At 39.0% G+C, this 16744-nt stretch overlaps 1 protein-coding gene across 4 annotated transcripts in view; it reads right to left on the reverse strand.

The window, feature by feature from the left end:
- The window catches only part of mbc (myoblast city), a 238864-nt gene that overhangs the window by 94562 nt on the left and 127558 nt on the right, over positions 1 to 16744 (reverse strand). For all 4 annotated transcript variants that reach the window (XM_070085738.1, XM_070085737.1, XM_070085736.1 and 1 more), the window contains 5 exons: positions 14449 to 14584; positions 13853 to 14065; positions 12147 to 12361; positions 11596 to 11679; positions 9296 to 9427 (listed from right to left, as the gene is read on the reverse strand). In XM_070085738.1, coding sequence (XP_069941839.1) covers positions 9296 to 9427; positions 11596 to 11679; positions 12147 to 12361; positions 13853 to 14065; positions 14449 to 14584 — 780 coding nt within the window. The remainder of the gene's footprint in view (positions 1 to 9295; positions 9428 to 11595; positions 11680 to 12146; positions 12362 to 13852; positions 14066 to 14448; positions 14585 to 16744) is intronic.

Genomic DNA, 16744 nt, shown 5'->3' on the forward strand with positions numbered 1-16744 from the left:
TAAAGCCTGCGTGCTCATCCGAAATCCTACTCTCTGTCTTACGTCTAATTCTTTCAATAATAACCCTACCGTACACTTTTCCTGGTATACTCAGTAATCTTATTCCCTTATAATTTTTACAATCTCTTTTGTCTCCCTTCCCTTTATATAAAGGAACTATACAAGCTCTGCCAATCCCTAGGTACCTTCCCCTCTTTCATACATTTATTAAACAAAAATACCAACCACTCCAACACTATATCCTCCCCCTACTCTTAACATTTCTGTCATGATCCTGTCAGTTCCAGCTGCTTTACTCCCTTTCATTCATCGTAATGCCTCACACACCTCCCCCACACTCACATCCTGCTCTTCTTCACTCCTAAAATATGTTATACCTCACAGACCAGTGCATGAAATTACCGCCTCCCTTTCTTCGTCGACATTTAAAAGTTCCTCAAAATATTCCCGCCATCTACCCAATACCTCCAGCTTCTCATCTACTAACCCCCCCTACTCTGTTTTTAACTGACGAATCCATTCGTTCCCTAGGCTTTCTTAACTTGTTTAACTCACTCCAAATTTTTTTCTTATTTTCATCAAAATTTCTTGACAGTGCCTCTCCCACTCTATCATCTGCTCTCCTTTTACACTCTCTTACCTCTCTCTTCACCTTTCCTTTACTCTCCATATATTCTGCTCTTCTTATAACACTTGTAAAAACCTCTCATAAGCTACCTTTTTCTCTTTTATCACACTCTTTACTTCATCATTCCACCAATCACTCCTCTTTTCTCCTGCCCTCACCCTCCTATAGCCACAAACTTCTGCCCCACATTCTAGTACAGGTCCGCCATCACAAATCCGGCAATCAGTTATTCGGTTCCTTCAGTTATTCGGCACTAATTTTGGCTAGCATAATTTCAAATTTCCAGGGTCGCCACACCAACCTGCTGGTACTGTTTGGTGGCGCTACTTGCTGCATAAGTCATTCCAATTTCTTTTTCTCCATTTATTGTTTTAACCTGCTTACTTTTAGCCCTAGCCATGGTTCCAATGAATAAAAGAAATGCTTCTCATCATGTAAAGCACCTACACAGTACATTATCCATTAAAGATAAGGTGGTTTTGAAACCACTGTCGGTTGTCATGAACTCAGTCTCATGAAGCAGGAGAATATGCTTTATTACGCTAATATCAACACTACAGCTTATTTGCCTATCACAATTGATCTAATATGACATAATAAACAATATAAATAAGATAAAACATGTTAAATACCCCAGAATAAATAACATTTGGCATAACACCGAGCAGTTCGACGGAGGTATGAAGAGGATATATGGTACAGAAATACCATTCTCCTATCCCTGTCTTGGTGGCTTATATTAGAGAAAATGGAATATAGCACAGGGCTAACTGTGATATACACAAAGTTATTTTCTCTGTATAGATTATCACACATAGCAGCATATGTGTAGAGAACCTAGGATAACCCAAAAAAGTCAACGTGGCTTATTTTTAGTACCTGGCTTGGGTTAGCCACATATGATTTTTGGTAAACATTCGATTCCCAGCCAGGGTAGAAACATTGGGCATGTTTCTTTACACCTGTTGTCTATGTTTACCCATCAGTAATGGGTACCTGGGTGTTAGCCGACTAGTGTGGGTGTCATCCTGGGACACTGACCTAATTTTCTTGAAATACTCAGCATAACAAGTGGCTTTCTATACAGTAGTATGTCACTGATGTCAGCTAGGCCTGTATACCTTGTACATGTACGTGTAGTAAATAAAGACATTATAAGTACCTTGAAATTGCGCTCACAGTAGCGAAAATGTTCTTTTCTTTGGCGAAGCTCAAGAGTAAACAAATGACGTCACCGTCCAATACCTGTCCGCCTGCCAGTCCAAATTCCAATACGTAGTCTGGGTTGACATTATTTATACAATTATTACAATAATGCAGTAGTCCACATAACAGTAAATCTTCTGTTTTTTGTGTGAATAAAAATTCCAAATGGTAAGCAAGAGTAATATAAGAGGGGCCTGGAGCCATGACTAATGAACAGAGAAAACGTTATTTTAGTGCCAGGAATGTCTGCACTGTTTATTCTGGACCCTATTTTCAAATTGGAATCTGTTGAAATTTGTGTGAAATCGGCCAAACTGCCAATTTCTGACCACTTTATTGAGTAGTTGAAATAAGTGAATGGGCCGTTTCTTGTACATACTCAGTTGACAGACTAGAAATAAATAAGTTTATTCAGGTATACACAAATACAGTTATATAGATTATCATACATAGCAGTGTATGTATAGAGAACCTAGGATAACCCAGAAAAGTCAGACAAAGTGACTTATTTCTAGTACCTGGCTTGGGCTTGCCATATATGATTTTTGGTAAATATTTTTTTTTCTCGGTTGTTTGTTGGGCTATCTCAATGAAACTTGGGCAATGTATGATGGAAAGATGCTTCTTAACGTACAACAAAAATAAAAAAGACGGATGATAAATAAGGGAGTTCACTTCTCAGCGATTAGCCGCCTCTTTGCAGTATATTTTCGTATGGTTTTTATGGTTGCATTCTCATTTTTTGGACTCATTTGATAGAACGGAAGATATATTACAGAAATAGACATGATTTTGATTGTTTTCATGAAGAAAAGTACCTTGAAATTGAGCTCAAAGTACCGGAAATGTTTGATTTTTGCGTCAGTCAAGTTGGTCAATTTTATAAAGTGTATTCTCACCTAACTACTCTGTAATCCGGCAAACTCAGTAATCCGGCACACTACAGGTCCCAATGATGCAGGATTTGTGATGGAGAACCTGTACTGCATTTTTAAAGCTATTCCAACCCTCTTCAACCTCCCCACTACTCATACTTGCACTAGCCCACCTTTCTGCCAATAGTTGCTTATATCTTACCCTAACTTCCTCCTCCCTTGGTTTATACACTTTCACCTCTCACTTAGTTGTTGTTGTTGCCATTTTCTTTTTGTCCCATCTACCTCTTACTTTAACTGTAGCTGCAACTAAATAATGATCCGATATATCAGCTGCCCCTTTATAAACATGTACATCCTGAAGTCTACCCATCAACCTTTTATACACTAATACATAATCTAACAAACTACTTTCATTACGTGCTATATCATACCTTGTATACTTATTTATCCCCTTTTTCATAAAATATGTATTACTTATTACGAAACCTCTCTCTACACACAGCTCAATTAAAGGCTCCCCATTTTCATTTACCCCTGGCACCCCAAATTTACCTACTACTCCCTCCACAAAATTTTTACCACTTTAGCATCGAAATCCCCAACCACAAGTACTCTCACACTTGGCTCAAAACTCTCCATGCACTTACTCAACATTTCCCAAAATCTCTCTCTCCTCTACACTTTTCTCTTCTCCAGGTGCATAAATGCTTACTATAACCCACTTTTCACATCCAACCCTTATTTTACTCCACATAATCCATGAATTTATACATTTATATTCCCTCTTTTCCTGCCATAACTTATCTTTCAACATTATTGCTACTCCTCCTTTAGCTCTAACTCCATTTGAAACCCCTGACCTAATCCCATTTATTTCTCCCCAGTGAAACTCTCCCATCCCCTTCAGCTTTGTTTCACTTAAAGCCAGGACATCCAGCTTCTTCTCATTCATAACATCCACAATCATCTCTTTCTTATCATTCACACAACATCCACACACATTCAAACATCCCACTTTGATGGTTTTCTTCTTTTTCTTTTTAGTAGGCTATACAGGAAAAGGGATTATTACCCCATTTTCCCAGAATTTTAGTTGACTTTTGCAACACGCATGGTTTACGAAAGAAAGATTCTTATTCCACTTCCCCATGGATATAAAAGGAAAAGCAATAAGAACAGGAACTTCTTTCTTTTTTCAACACACTGGCCGTATCCCACCGAGGTGGGGTGGCCCAAAAGGAAAAACGAAAGTTTCTCCTTTTACATTTAGTAATATATACAGGAGAAGGGGTTACTAGCCCCTTGCTCCCGGCATTTTAGTCGCCTCTCACAACACGCATTGCTTACGGAGGAAGAATTCTGTTCCACTTCCCCATGGAGGTAAGAGGAAATAAACAAGAACAAGAACTAGAAAGAAAATAGACGAAAACATGTATGTGTAGTGTGACCCAAGTGTAAGTAGAAGTAGCAAGACATACCTGAAATCTTGCATGTTTATGAGACAGAAAAAAGACACCAGGAATCCTACCATCATGTTAAACAATTACAGGCTTTCATTTTACACTCACTTGGTAGGATGGCAGTACCTCCCTGGGTGGTTGCTGTCTACGAAGCTACTACGGCAAATTATTATATACTAACGTGTATCCAAACAATGCTGGGACCTACAATTTTTTTTTTTTAACAAGTCGGCTGTCTCCCACCGAGGCAGGGTGACCCAAAAAGAAAGAAAATCCCCAAAAATACTTTCATCATCATTCAACACTTTCACCTCACTCACACATAATCACTGTTTTTGCAGAGGTGCTCAGAATACAACAGTTTAGAAGTATATACGTACAAAGATACACAACATATCCCTCCAAACTGCCCATATTCCAAACCCCTCCTTTAAAGTGCAGGCACTGTACTTCCCATTTCCAGGACTCAAGTCCGGCTATATAAAATAACCGGTTTCCCTAAATCCCTTCACTAAATATTACCCTTCTCACACTCCAACAGCTTGTCAGGTCCCAAATACCATTCATCTCCATTCACTCCTATCTAACACACTCACGCATGCTTGCTGGAAGTCCAAGCCCTTCGCCCACAAAACCTCTTTACCTCTCCCTCCAACCTTTTCGAGGACGACCCCTACCCCGCTCTCCTTCCCCTACAGATTTATACAATCTCCATGTCATTCTACTTTGATCCATTCTCTCTAAATGACCAAACCACCTCAACAACCCCTCTTCAGCCCTCTGACTAATAATTTTATTAATTCCACACCTTCTCCTAATTTCCACACTTTGAATTTTCTGCATAATATTTACACCACACATTGCCCTTAGACAGGACATCTCCAGTGCCTCCAACTGCCTCCTCACTGCAGCATTTACAACCCAAGCTTCACACCCATATAAGAGTGCTGGTACCGCTATACTTTCATACATTCCCTTCTTTGCCTCCTTAGATAACATTTTTTGTCTCCACATATACCTCAATGCACCACTCACCTTTTTTCCTTCATCAATTCTATTCTATAATTTTTTTTTTTTCAATAAGTCGGCCGTCTCCCACCGAGGCAGGGTGACCCAAAAAAGAAAGAAAATCCCCAAAAAGAAAATACTTTCATCATCATTCAACACTTTCACCACACTCACACATTATCACTGCTTTTGCAGAGGTGCTCAGAATACAACAGCTTAGAAGCATATACGTATAAAGATACACAACATACCCCTGACTCCAAACTGCCAATATCCCAAACCCCTCCTTTAAAGTGCAGGCACTGTACTTCCCATTTCAGGACTCAAGTCCAACTATATGAAAATAACTGGTTTCCCTGAATCCCTTCACTAAATATTACCCTGCTCACACTCCAACAGATCGTCAGGTCCCAAGTATCATTCGTCTCCATTCACTCCTATCTAACACGCTCATGCACGCTTGCTGGAAGTCCAAGCCCCTCGCCCACAAAACCTCCTTTACCCCCTCTTTCCAACCCTTTCGAGGACGACCCCTACCCCTCCTTCCTTCCTCTATAGATTTATATGCTTTCCATGTCATTCTACTTTGATCCATTCTCTCTAAATGACCAAACCACCTCAACTACCCCTCTTCTGCCCTCTGACTAATGCTTTTATTAACTCCACACCTTCTCCTAATTTCCACACTCCGAATTTTCTGCATAATATTTACCACACATTGCCCTTAGACAGGACATCTCCACTGCCTCCAACCGTCTCCTCGCTGCTGCATTTACCACCCAAGCTTCACATCCATATAAGAGTGTTGGTACTACTATAATCATCAGAATTATCAGAACGAAAATTATTATTTTTTTTTTTTCAACAAGTCGGCCGTCTCCCACCGAGGCAGGGTGACCTAAAAAAAGAAAGAAAATTCCCAAAAAGAAAATACTTTCATCATCATTCAACACTTTCACCACACTCACACATTATCACTGTTTTAGCAGAGGTGCTCAGAACACAACAGTTTAGAAGCATATACGTATGAAGATACACAACATATCCCTCCAAAAAGGTATATCGGCAACACTTCTGCAAGCAGCAGGACTCGATGTTGCCGTCAGGTGAGCATTAAGTGCCAACTTCACAGCCTCATATCTCTAAGTACTGACCCTAATTTTTTCATTTTAATCCTGTAACACTTAGAAAAATGTTCTCTTTATTTCTATATAAAAAACTCTTTTTTTTTATTTTCAAAACATTCAGGGCACTGGGCGAGAGAACATATATATATGTTCGTTTAGAGGATAAGCAGATCATGGGTATCATTCACTTTTATTATTATTATTATTATCACACTAGCCGATTCCCACCAAGGCACGGTGGCCCGAAAAAGAAAAACTTTGACCATCATTCACTCCATCACTGTCTTGCCAGAAGGGTGCTTTACACTACAGTTTTTAAACTGCAACATTAACACCCCTCCTTCAGAGTGCAGGCACTGTACTTCTCATCTCCAGGACTCAAGTCCGGCCTGCCGGTTTCCCTGAACCCCTTCATAAATGTTACTTTGCTCACACTCCAACAGCACGTCAAGTATTAAAAACCATTTGTCTCCATTCACTCCTATCAAACACGCTCACGCATGCCTGTTGGAAGTCCAAGCCCCTCGCACACAAAACCTCCTTTACCCCCTCCCTCCAACCTTTCCTAGGCCGACCCCTACCCCGCCTTCCTTCCACTACAGACTGATACACTCTTGAAGTCATTCTGTTTCTCTCCATTCTCTCTACATGTCCGAACCACCTCAACAACCCTTCCTCAGCCCTCTGGACAACAGTTTTGGTAATCCCGCACCTCCTCCTAACTTCCAAACTACGAATTCTCTGCATTATATTCACAACACACATTGCCCTCAGACATGACATCTCCACTGCCTCCAGCCTTCTCCTCGCTGCAACATTCTTCACCCATGCTTCACACCCATATAAGAGCGTTGGTAAAACTATACTCTCATACATTCCCCTCTTTGCCTCCAAGGACAAAGTTCTTTGTCTCCACAGACTCCTAAGTGCACCACTCACCCTTTTCCCCTCATCAATTCTATGATTCACCTCATCTTTCATAGACCCATCCACTCCCAAATATCTGAATACATTCACCTCCTCCATACTCTCTCCCTCCAATCTGATATCCAATCTTTCATCACCTAATCTTTTTGTTATCCTCATAACCTTACTCTTTCCTGTATTCACTTTTAATTTTCTTCTTTTGCACACCCTACCAAATTCATCCACCAATCTCTGCAACTTCTCTTCAGAATCTCCCAAGAGCACGGTGTCATCAGCAAAGAGCAACTGTGACAACTCCCACTTTATGTGTGATTCTTTATCTTTTAACTCCACTCCTCTTGCCAAGACCCTCGCATTTACTTCTCTTACAACCCCATCTATAAATATATTAAACAACCACGGTGACATCACGCATCCTTGTCTAAGGCCTACTTTTACTGGGAAATAATTTCCCTCTTTCCTACATACTCTAACTCGAGCCTCACTATCCTCGTGAAAACTCTTCACTACTTTCAGTAACCTACCTCCTACACCATACACCTGCAACATCTGCCACATTGCCCCCCTATCCACCCTGTCATATGCCTTTTCCAAATCCATAAATGCCACAAAGACCTCTTTAGCCTTATCTAAATACTGTTCACTTATATGCTTCACTGTAAACACCTGGTCCACACACCCCCTACCTTTCCTAAAGCCTCCTTGTTCATCTGCTATCCTATTCTCCGTCTTACTCTTAATTCTTTCAATAATAACTCTACCATACACTTTACCAGGTATACTCAACAAACTTATCCCCCTATAATTTTTTGCACTCTCTTTTGTCCCCTTTGCCTTTATACAAAGGAACTATGCATGCTCTCTGCCAATCCCTAGGTACCTTACCCTCTTCCATACTTTTTTTTTTTTTTTTTTTTTTAAACAAGTCGGCCGTCTCCCACCGAGGCAGGGTGACCCAAAAAAGAAAGAAAATCCCCAAAAAGAAAATACTTTCATCATCATTCAACACTTTCACCACACTCGCATACATACACTCTTCCATACATTTATTAAATAATTGCACCAACCACTCCAAAACTATATCCCCACCTGCTTTTAACATTTCTATCTTTATCCCATCAATCCCGGCTGCCTTACCCCCTTTCATTTTACCTACTGCCTCACGAACTTCCCCCACACTCACAACTGGCTCTTCCTCACTCCTACAAGATGTTATTCCTCCTTGCCCTATACACGAAATCACAGCTTCCCTATCTTTATCAACATTTAACAATTCCTCAAAATATTCCCTCCATCTTCCCAATACCTCTAACTCACCATTTAATAACTCTCCTCTCCTATTTTTAACTGACAAATCCATTTGTTCTCTAGGCTTCCTTAACTTGTTAATCTCACTCCAAAACTTTTTCTTATTTTCAACAAAATTTGTTGATAACATCTCACCCACTCTCTCATTTGCTCTCTTTTTACATTGCTTCACCACTCTCTTAACCTCTCTCTTTTTCTCCATATACTCTTTTCTCTTACAAACTTAAATAAATTAAATTGTAAATGAAAATATACTGAAATACAGTCCCATCCCAATGGAATTTTCTTTTTTCTTAACATGCTGGCCGTCTCCCACCGAGGTAAGGTGGCCCAAAGAAGAAACACTTTCACCATCATTCACGCAATCAGTGTTTTTGCAGAGGTGTGCAGATACAACAGTTCAGATGTCATTCCAAACAGCAAATATCCCAAACCCCTCTTTTAAAGTGTAGGCATTGTACTTCCCACCTTCAGGGCTTAAGTCTGGCTAACCAGTTTTCCCTGAATCCCTTAGCAAAATATTACCCTTCTCACACTCCAACAGCTCATGAAGTCCCAAAAACTATTTGTCTCTACTCAATCCTATCTAACACACTTGCACATGGAAAATGTATGCTCTTATATTGCTAAATTAAAATTACAACAAGCAAGTAGCAAAACTACATGGAAAATTAAAAAAGCAAATGAATAATCATCAACAAAAAATGCATGTGTAACTATTCAGAATTATAAATAATTTCTCTGTCTACTTACAGCTTCTCCATACTTCTCTTGTACTTGTGCCTTCATCTTATTGAAAGATGTCACCATATGATCATGTAAGCCAGCAACAGGCTCAGTCACACGACTGGCATGAATAGAGAGAGCAGCTTCTAAGAGTGGCACCTGCAATGTGCAGAAAGTAAAACTGTAAAATGAAAATCTTATATAAACTTACACTTTTATAATTATCACAATGTAAGTCCTTAGATTTCTTCTGGAATTTTAGAAATTTCTTTCTTTAACCTATCAAAATTTCTGAAATTAATCATTTTAACTCTGAAACTGCTTTATTAACTGAACTTGTTCATTTCTAGCTTTTCTTTCAATGCACTAGCCATATCCCACTGAGGCAGAGTGGCCCAAAAAGAAAAACAAAAGTTTTTCTTTTTAAATTTAACAATATATACAGCAAAAGGGTTTATTAGCCCCTTGCTCCCCTCATTTTAGTCACCTCTTATGACAAGCATGGCTTACAGAGGAAGAATTCTGTTCCACTTTCTCATGGAGTCATCTCTAGTCATTGCTAAACTCTTTACAAAGTTAAAGACTACAATATGTTAAATAATTGTTAATCAACTCAATTAAAATATTACATAATAGGCCACTGTAATGACAATGGACAAGATAATGAATTCTGTTGAAATGATAATGACTTAAATGGAAGTTATGACTGAGAAAAGGATGATGATGGAGTTATGTCAAAGGGGTAGGCACATTATGTTTCATAACTTGGATAAATTCTCTGCATACTCTGACGTATCCCACCGAGGAGGGCGACTTAAAAAGAAAAGCCCAAGTTTTTCTTCTTAAATTTAGTAATTTATACAGGAGGAGGAGTTACCAGCCTCTTGCTTCCGGCATTTAGCCCTTTCAGGGTTTTGGACATACTAGTATGGCTTACGCACCAGGGTTTTTGACGTACTAGTATGCCTAAATTCTAGCGCCCTCAAATCTAGTGAGAGAAAGCTGGTAGGCCTACATATGAAAGAATGGGTCTATGTGGTCAGTGTTCACAGTATAAAAAAAATCCTGCAGCACACAGTGCGTAATGAGAAAAAAAAAACCTCTGACCACGTTTTTGGATTAAAACAGCAACTTTGCACTGTATTTTCGGATGGTATTTATTGTTGTATTCTAGTTTTCCTGGTCTCATTTTATAGAATGGAAGACATATTACAGAAATTGAGATGATTTTGACTGGTTTTACAATGAAAAGTACCTTGAAATTGAGCTCAAATTAGCAGAAATGTTCGATTTTTACCAAAGTTCAAAAGTAAACAAAACATGCCGAGCGTCCAATACACGTCAACTGGCGAGTCTAATATTCTTTCCCAAGTGCACTGGTATTATTTATACCATTTCTACACTAATGCAGTAGTCTGCATAACAGTAATCTTCTATTTTTTGTGAGAATAAAAAATTCAAAGTGGAAAGCAAAAGAATGTAAGAGGGGCATGGGGATGTGACTAATCAACAGAGGAAATGTTATTTTAGTGCCAGGAATGCCTTTCTTGTTTATTCTGGACCCTATTTGGAAATTGGCATCTTTTGAAATTTGTGTGAAATTGGCAAAATTGCTAAATTCTGACCACTGTATTGGATAGTTGAAATTGGTAAATGGGTGGTTTCTTGTACTCATTCGAAAGAAAAAATGGAGTTCTAGTGAAGTAGTTATGATTTTTGTTGACTAGTACACTGGAATTGGCCGAAAATAGGGCTCAAAGTGGGCAAAATCGCCGATGTGTAAACATCGTCGAGACCGCTAACTTTGCGAGAGCATAATTTCGTAAGTTTTCCATCAAATTTCATACTTTTGGTGTCATTATGACCGGGAAAAGATTCTCCATCTTTTCCTAAGAAAAAATATTTTGTTTTTTTTTGAAATTTGGGCGACCCTGAGAACAAGTTTGGGAGAGGGCCTGGGGACCCTGAAAGGGTTAAGTCACCTCTCACGACACACATGGCTTATGGAGGAAAAATTAATTTTTTACTTCCCCTTGGAGATAGGAAATAAAGAAGAGATATGTATGAGTGTGTAGCATGACCCAAGTGTAAGTAGAAGTAGCAAGATATGCCTGTTATCCCATTTGTTTATGAGACAGAAAAAAAAAAAACACCAGAAATCCTACCATCATGTAAAACAATTACAGGTTTCTGTTTCACACTCACTTGGCAGGATGACAGTACCCCCCTGGGTGGTTGCTGTCTACCAAAATACTACCTTGATAGGCAATAAATATCAGATTATACTATGAAGGACACTCTAAACTCATCGGCATGCACTGTTTTACCTGAGAAGCAATAAGATGACGCAAGCTGTCTAACTTGTCTGCATCGTTGGGATGGCTCTCAATGTACTCATCAGTTAAGAATGCCTGAGTGCATGCAAATTGTATCAGAAAATGCAAAAGTGCAAAAGCATTTAGTTGAATAATTAAAACTTTTAACAAAAACAAATTTTCATTCAAATGCAATGCATAATATGAAGTACAACATTGCCTATCTTATTGTCAAGAGTTCTTTCATATACACACTACTATTATTAGATTAATATTCATTGTTATTTCATATCTACATATACAGTGGAACCCCGAGTTTCGGCCATAATTCGTTCCAGAAGGTTGTTCGAGTGCTGTTACTGAATGAATTTGTTCCCATAAGGAATAATGTAAATTAGATTAGTCCATTTCAGACCCCGAAAAACACACTTACAATAATACACTTGCATAATTGTTCGAGCTGGGGGGTGGCCGAAACTCAGGGTACCACTGTACATTAAAGAAATATTTTATTGTGACAAATATTTCATCTTCACCTAACATCACAAAAGTTATAACCAGACCTTTTCATAGTTAGAAATGCCACCCATGACAGCAGCATCCACTATTCCTGATACTTTCCTTGTTAGAGGATGCAATGGCAAAGTGGAATCTGCAGCATACTGCCTGGCCAGATCATATACTTCTGTGTTTGCAGTGGCCATAGTTTCAAGGGCATTCTCTAAAGGAGACAGTTCTACTGATTTGGTTTTGACTACAGGGAAGCACCGAAGAATTCCTGAAAAAACACTACAGTTACTTCAGAGACTGAGGGGGGGGGGGAAGCTCTTTGCCCTGTACAGTTTCTCTAAAAGAAATATTAGTAGTATTAGTGAGAAGCCAAAATTCTATACTCTATGAAAAATTTCTGCCAAATAAGTAATAAGCACATCAAAGTTATTGATCTTCTATAACTCAGATAATTCTATCAATTTTAAGTCTTATGGTCACAAGAATTTTAATAAAAGTGACTTTTTCAAGGACCACCTGAAAAGGTGGTGCTCCTTTGTGAAGGAGAATCTTAGGACTGCAGTATCTCAGGGCTCAATAGTATTCCGGTAAGTGGTCACAGCAACAGGTATTTGCTACCAATCTAACTGAAAGGGTCACACATGCCCTTATTGTAATACATAACTTGAAAGAAGAGCAGAAGCTTAAGACATTTGCTTCTCCAGGCACTGTACAGAGTACCCAAATGATTGTATTCATTTATTGTTATCAGTCAGTGGACCAGCCAGAGGTAAGGCTCACCTTAAGGATAAAATTTAGAGCAAAGAGCTAGTTGGATTCAGTAACATGGTATTTGCAGTCTCTTATCAGTGGGAATAAAAGTGTTAATGGGAGGGTTCTAACCATTAACCCTTAAATGGTCCAAACGTATACATATGTTTTTTCAACATCTGAAAGTATGTAAAAAAATGTAGATCTTCTTTTTTGTTTTACATTTGAAAACGTGTAAAAAAAACTTTTATCTACATTTTTTTTGTTATATTTGAAAATATGTAAAAAAAAAGTATATCTACTTTCATAGCACTACGAATCTGAATGTCGATCTGTTTGGACCGTTTAAGGGTTAAGTGTATGAAGAATCAGGTTTAGTATCAAAAAAAGTTAGTTATCTTTAAGTGGCAGGTTGTTGCTGTCTATACTCTCCATGGGCACACTACATGTCACTTTTAACGAAATGTCAGTGTGGCTGACACGATTCCCACTGACAGTGTATATGTGAATTTATGATTAGTATCGAAGTTTGCTTATGCAACAATCTTTAGAAGTCTTCCTTATAAGGGAGAGGGAAAAGAAATTAGACTCTTTGTAGACAATGACGTTATAGTAGAGGATGAGTGTGGAGAATCTTATCAGCGTTGAATGCTCTCTTAATTTAGCAAGAGGTAAAAATATACAGGCTAACACTTTTTTCCACCTGTGTGAGCACTCAGCACATTGATATGGCAGTTTTAAACACATGATGGTCTCACTGTATAACATGTATATAGGGTGATATGACAACAACGATGACAGCTATTACTACTACTAGTACCACTAGTTCTACTTCTATTTCAGGGCAAGTCCTCTAATCCCCCCTACAACCAAACTGACATCCCTAAGACCCCTACATAAAACTTCGGGAGCTGCCACTGCCTTCCATACATCATTCCTAGTATGTCCATGAACTAAATATTCCTATAAATCCAACATTCATCACTGCTACTGGAAAATTGCACCATACCAGGTAAAGAATATGAGGTCTGGAGTGTTGTTTTCTCAATGCACAGTGTGGCAAATTCATTTGTAGGGTCCTTTTGTCCTCGATGAAAGGGTCGAGAATAAGTGAAGGTCTTGACATGGTTGGCCCGATAATAGCTACGAATTTGCTCAGAGACAGCAGCAGAGGAGAATCTTTCCTCCTGCATTGCACAATCTACTTTACTGATTTGTAGGACTGAAAAATACAAGAAAATATAAAATTCATTGCATAGAGAACAAATCCAAAATAAATAAATTACTGATCAGATATGCAGTATCTATTACTAAAATTAAAAAGAAAAACTTTTGTTTTTCTTTTTAAGTCACCCTGCCTCAGTGGGACATGGGCAGTTCGGTGGAAAAAAAAATATGCAGTATCTATTTTAATATATTTTAATTACAAGTTGCACACTATAAATAATAAGAAGTGATTTCATATTAATTAATCCCAGGTTATAATACCTAGTGACAAATAAAATAATATAGTATTGGACAAACAAAAACAATAGGACACCTGTAGGTGTCTGTAAATCATTTATTTCGATAACAGAAGACATTACAAAGCAGTAAAAAACTTACACTGCTGCGGTGACTCCTTAACTTCATAACTTGGTGGAGTGAGCTTCTTCATGAGCTCAGCGTTAGGAAACTGATCCAAAATGCGGGATGTGAAGTCAGCTAAACGTTCAAACCCATTTCCCCGATAAACGAACACCTGCAATGAATGAGTACTGTTAAAGAAATACGCTCACATCAAACAAACAAAAAATACTATGAATAATAAATCAATATTTGCCACTTTTGGTGAATTCAGGACCTTAAATATGTTATGGTAAAAAATCTCATCTTGGCACCTGCCCTATGAATGAGCCAAACACAACAAAATTTTCAGTATGCTGCATGCACATTCTTACATACGTAGTACATTAACCACTATTATGTTTTTTGGATTGTAAATTTACACCCTGTACGTTGATGACTCATAAGGAACAAAAATAAAGAGTGTATTGAGGAATGTGGCTGGCTTACAATAGGTTATGTATACCTATAACTTATTTTGAGAACTTTTCTACTCTACCAAGTAGAAAGCTAAGCCTAAGCCTAACTTTCTACTTGACTCTTCACTCAGGCTACTGCTGTTAGTGGTCCACTACCCCACACAGCCTGGTTGATCTGGCACTTAGCAGAATACAATATGCAACACTTGCATTACCAAAAGAGAAAGACTTGGAAGATCAAAATAAACCTCTTGTCATGTTAATACCAATATCAGAATGAACAATACCATGGGCGGGGATAGAACCCGCAATCAGAGAGTCTCAAAACTCCCGACCGTCACGTTAGCCACTGGACCAGCTAGCCACAATAAGATTCATCCAACTAGGTATATTTCTACACCATAGGAAATAGCAAACATGAGGACTCCACTAGCAATAGTGAGGATATATTACCAAAAACAACTGGTGGGAGCTCCATTGTTGGTGCTAGGGAGGATAGAAGTAAGACAGGGAAACATGCACCAACAGGGAATACAGTCACAGAAACCCAAGGCAAACGGAAACCAAGCCTGTGCACATACTATGCACTCGGTATCTGCTGGCATGGGAAATCTGGAAAAACAGATGGGACGTGCAACTATGACCATCCTAGAAAATGCCATGCCCATATGACAACAGGAAAATGCAAACTCCCTTCCTGTAAGCTTTTTCACCCTGAACTGTGTACCTCTTCAGTACAGGAAAGACTGTGCTATAACTTAAATTGCCAGGCATACCATCTAAAGGGGACAAAAAGATACAAAACATCCAGGCCATGGGAAAACCTGGGTAGCCACAGCCACTCAAGAGGGAGAGGTTTTTTAGTGCCAGGAAGGAAAAAAAACTGGCAGGAAATGGCAGAAATCGTACACCAAATCCAGTCATTCCTGGAGTGGAACCACAGTCGATGGCCTCCACTCCAAACCAACAGATACAGATATTAATGCCGGAAAAAAAATCCCCCCCCAGTACCAACAATACCACCAGTCCGATAACATTCTTCTTTGCAAATATACAGGGTCTAAAGCCAGCAACAAACAACAAAATACCTTTCATCCGTGGACTGCTTGCAGAGGCAAAGGCAATGTTCGCGGCTTTCACTGAGACCCACATAAAGGATCACTTGGACAACGAAATATGGATCCCAGGTTACAACCTATACAGATGTGACAGAGTGAACAGGCAAAAGGGGGGGGTTGGCCTGTACATTGCAGAGTCACTTGTTTGCACAGAACTGCTAAATGCCTCAAATGATGTAGTGGAAGTTTTAGCAGTAAAGGTCGAGAACCAAAACCTAGTCATTGTGGTAGTCTACAAGCCTCCGGATGCAACATCCCAGCAATTCCAGGAACAGCTGTTAAAAATTGACCACTGTCTGGAAAACCTTCCAGCTCCTGCACCCAACATCTTGCTCCTGGGGGATTTCAACTTAAGGCACCTAAAATGGAGGAATATAGCAAATAATATTGTTGCAGTAATAACACCAGGAGGCAGCTCTGATGAAAACTCACACTCACGCGAGCTTTTAAATCTCTGCACAAAATTCAATTTAAACCAGCAAATAATAGAGCCTACTAGACTGGAGAATACACTAGACCTCATCTTCACTAACAATGATGATCTGATAAGAAATGTCACCATATCAAAAACAATATACTCAGATCACAACATAATTGAGGTTCAGTCATGTATGCGCGGAGCCCCAGACCGACATAATGAGATTAGTCACGAGGGAGCATTCACCAAATTCAACTTCAATAACAAAAACATAAAGTGGGACCAAGTAAACCAAGTCCTAACCGATATAAGCTGGGAAGATATACTAAGCAACACAGACC

This window comes from Cherax quadricarinatus, chromosome 17 (assembly GCF_038502225.1).
Source record: "Cherax quadricarinatus isolate ZL_2023a chromosome 17, ASM3850222v1, whole genome shotgun sequence".
In the NCBI taxonomy this organism is placed as follows: domain Eukaryota; kingdom Metazoa; phylum Arthropoda; class Malacostraca; order Decapoda; family Parastacidae; genus Cherax; species Cherax quadricarinatus.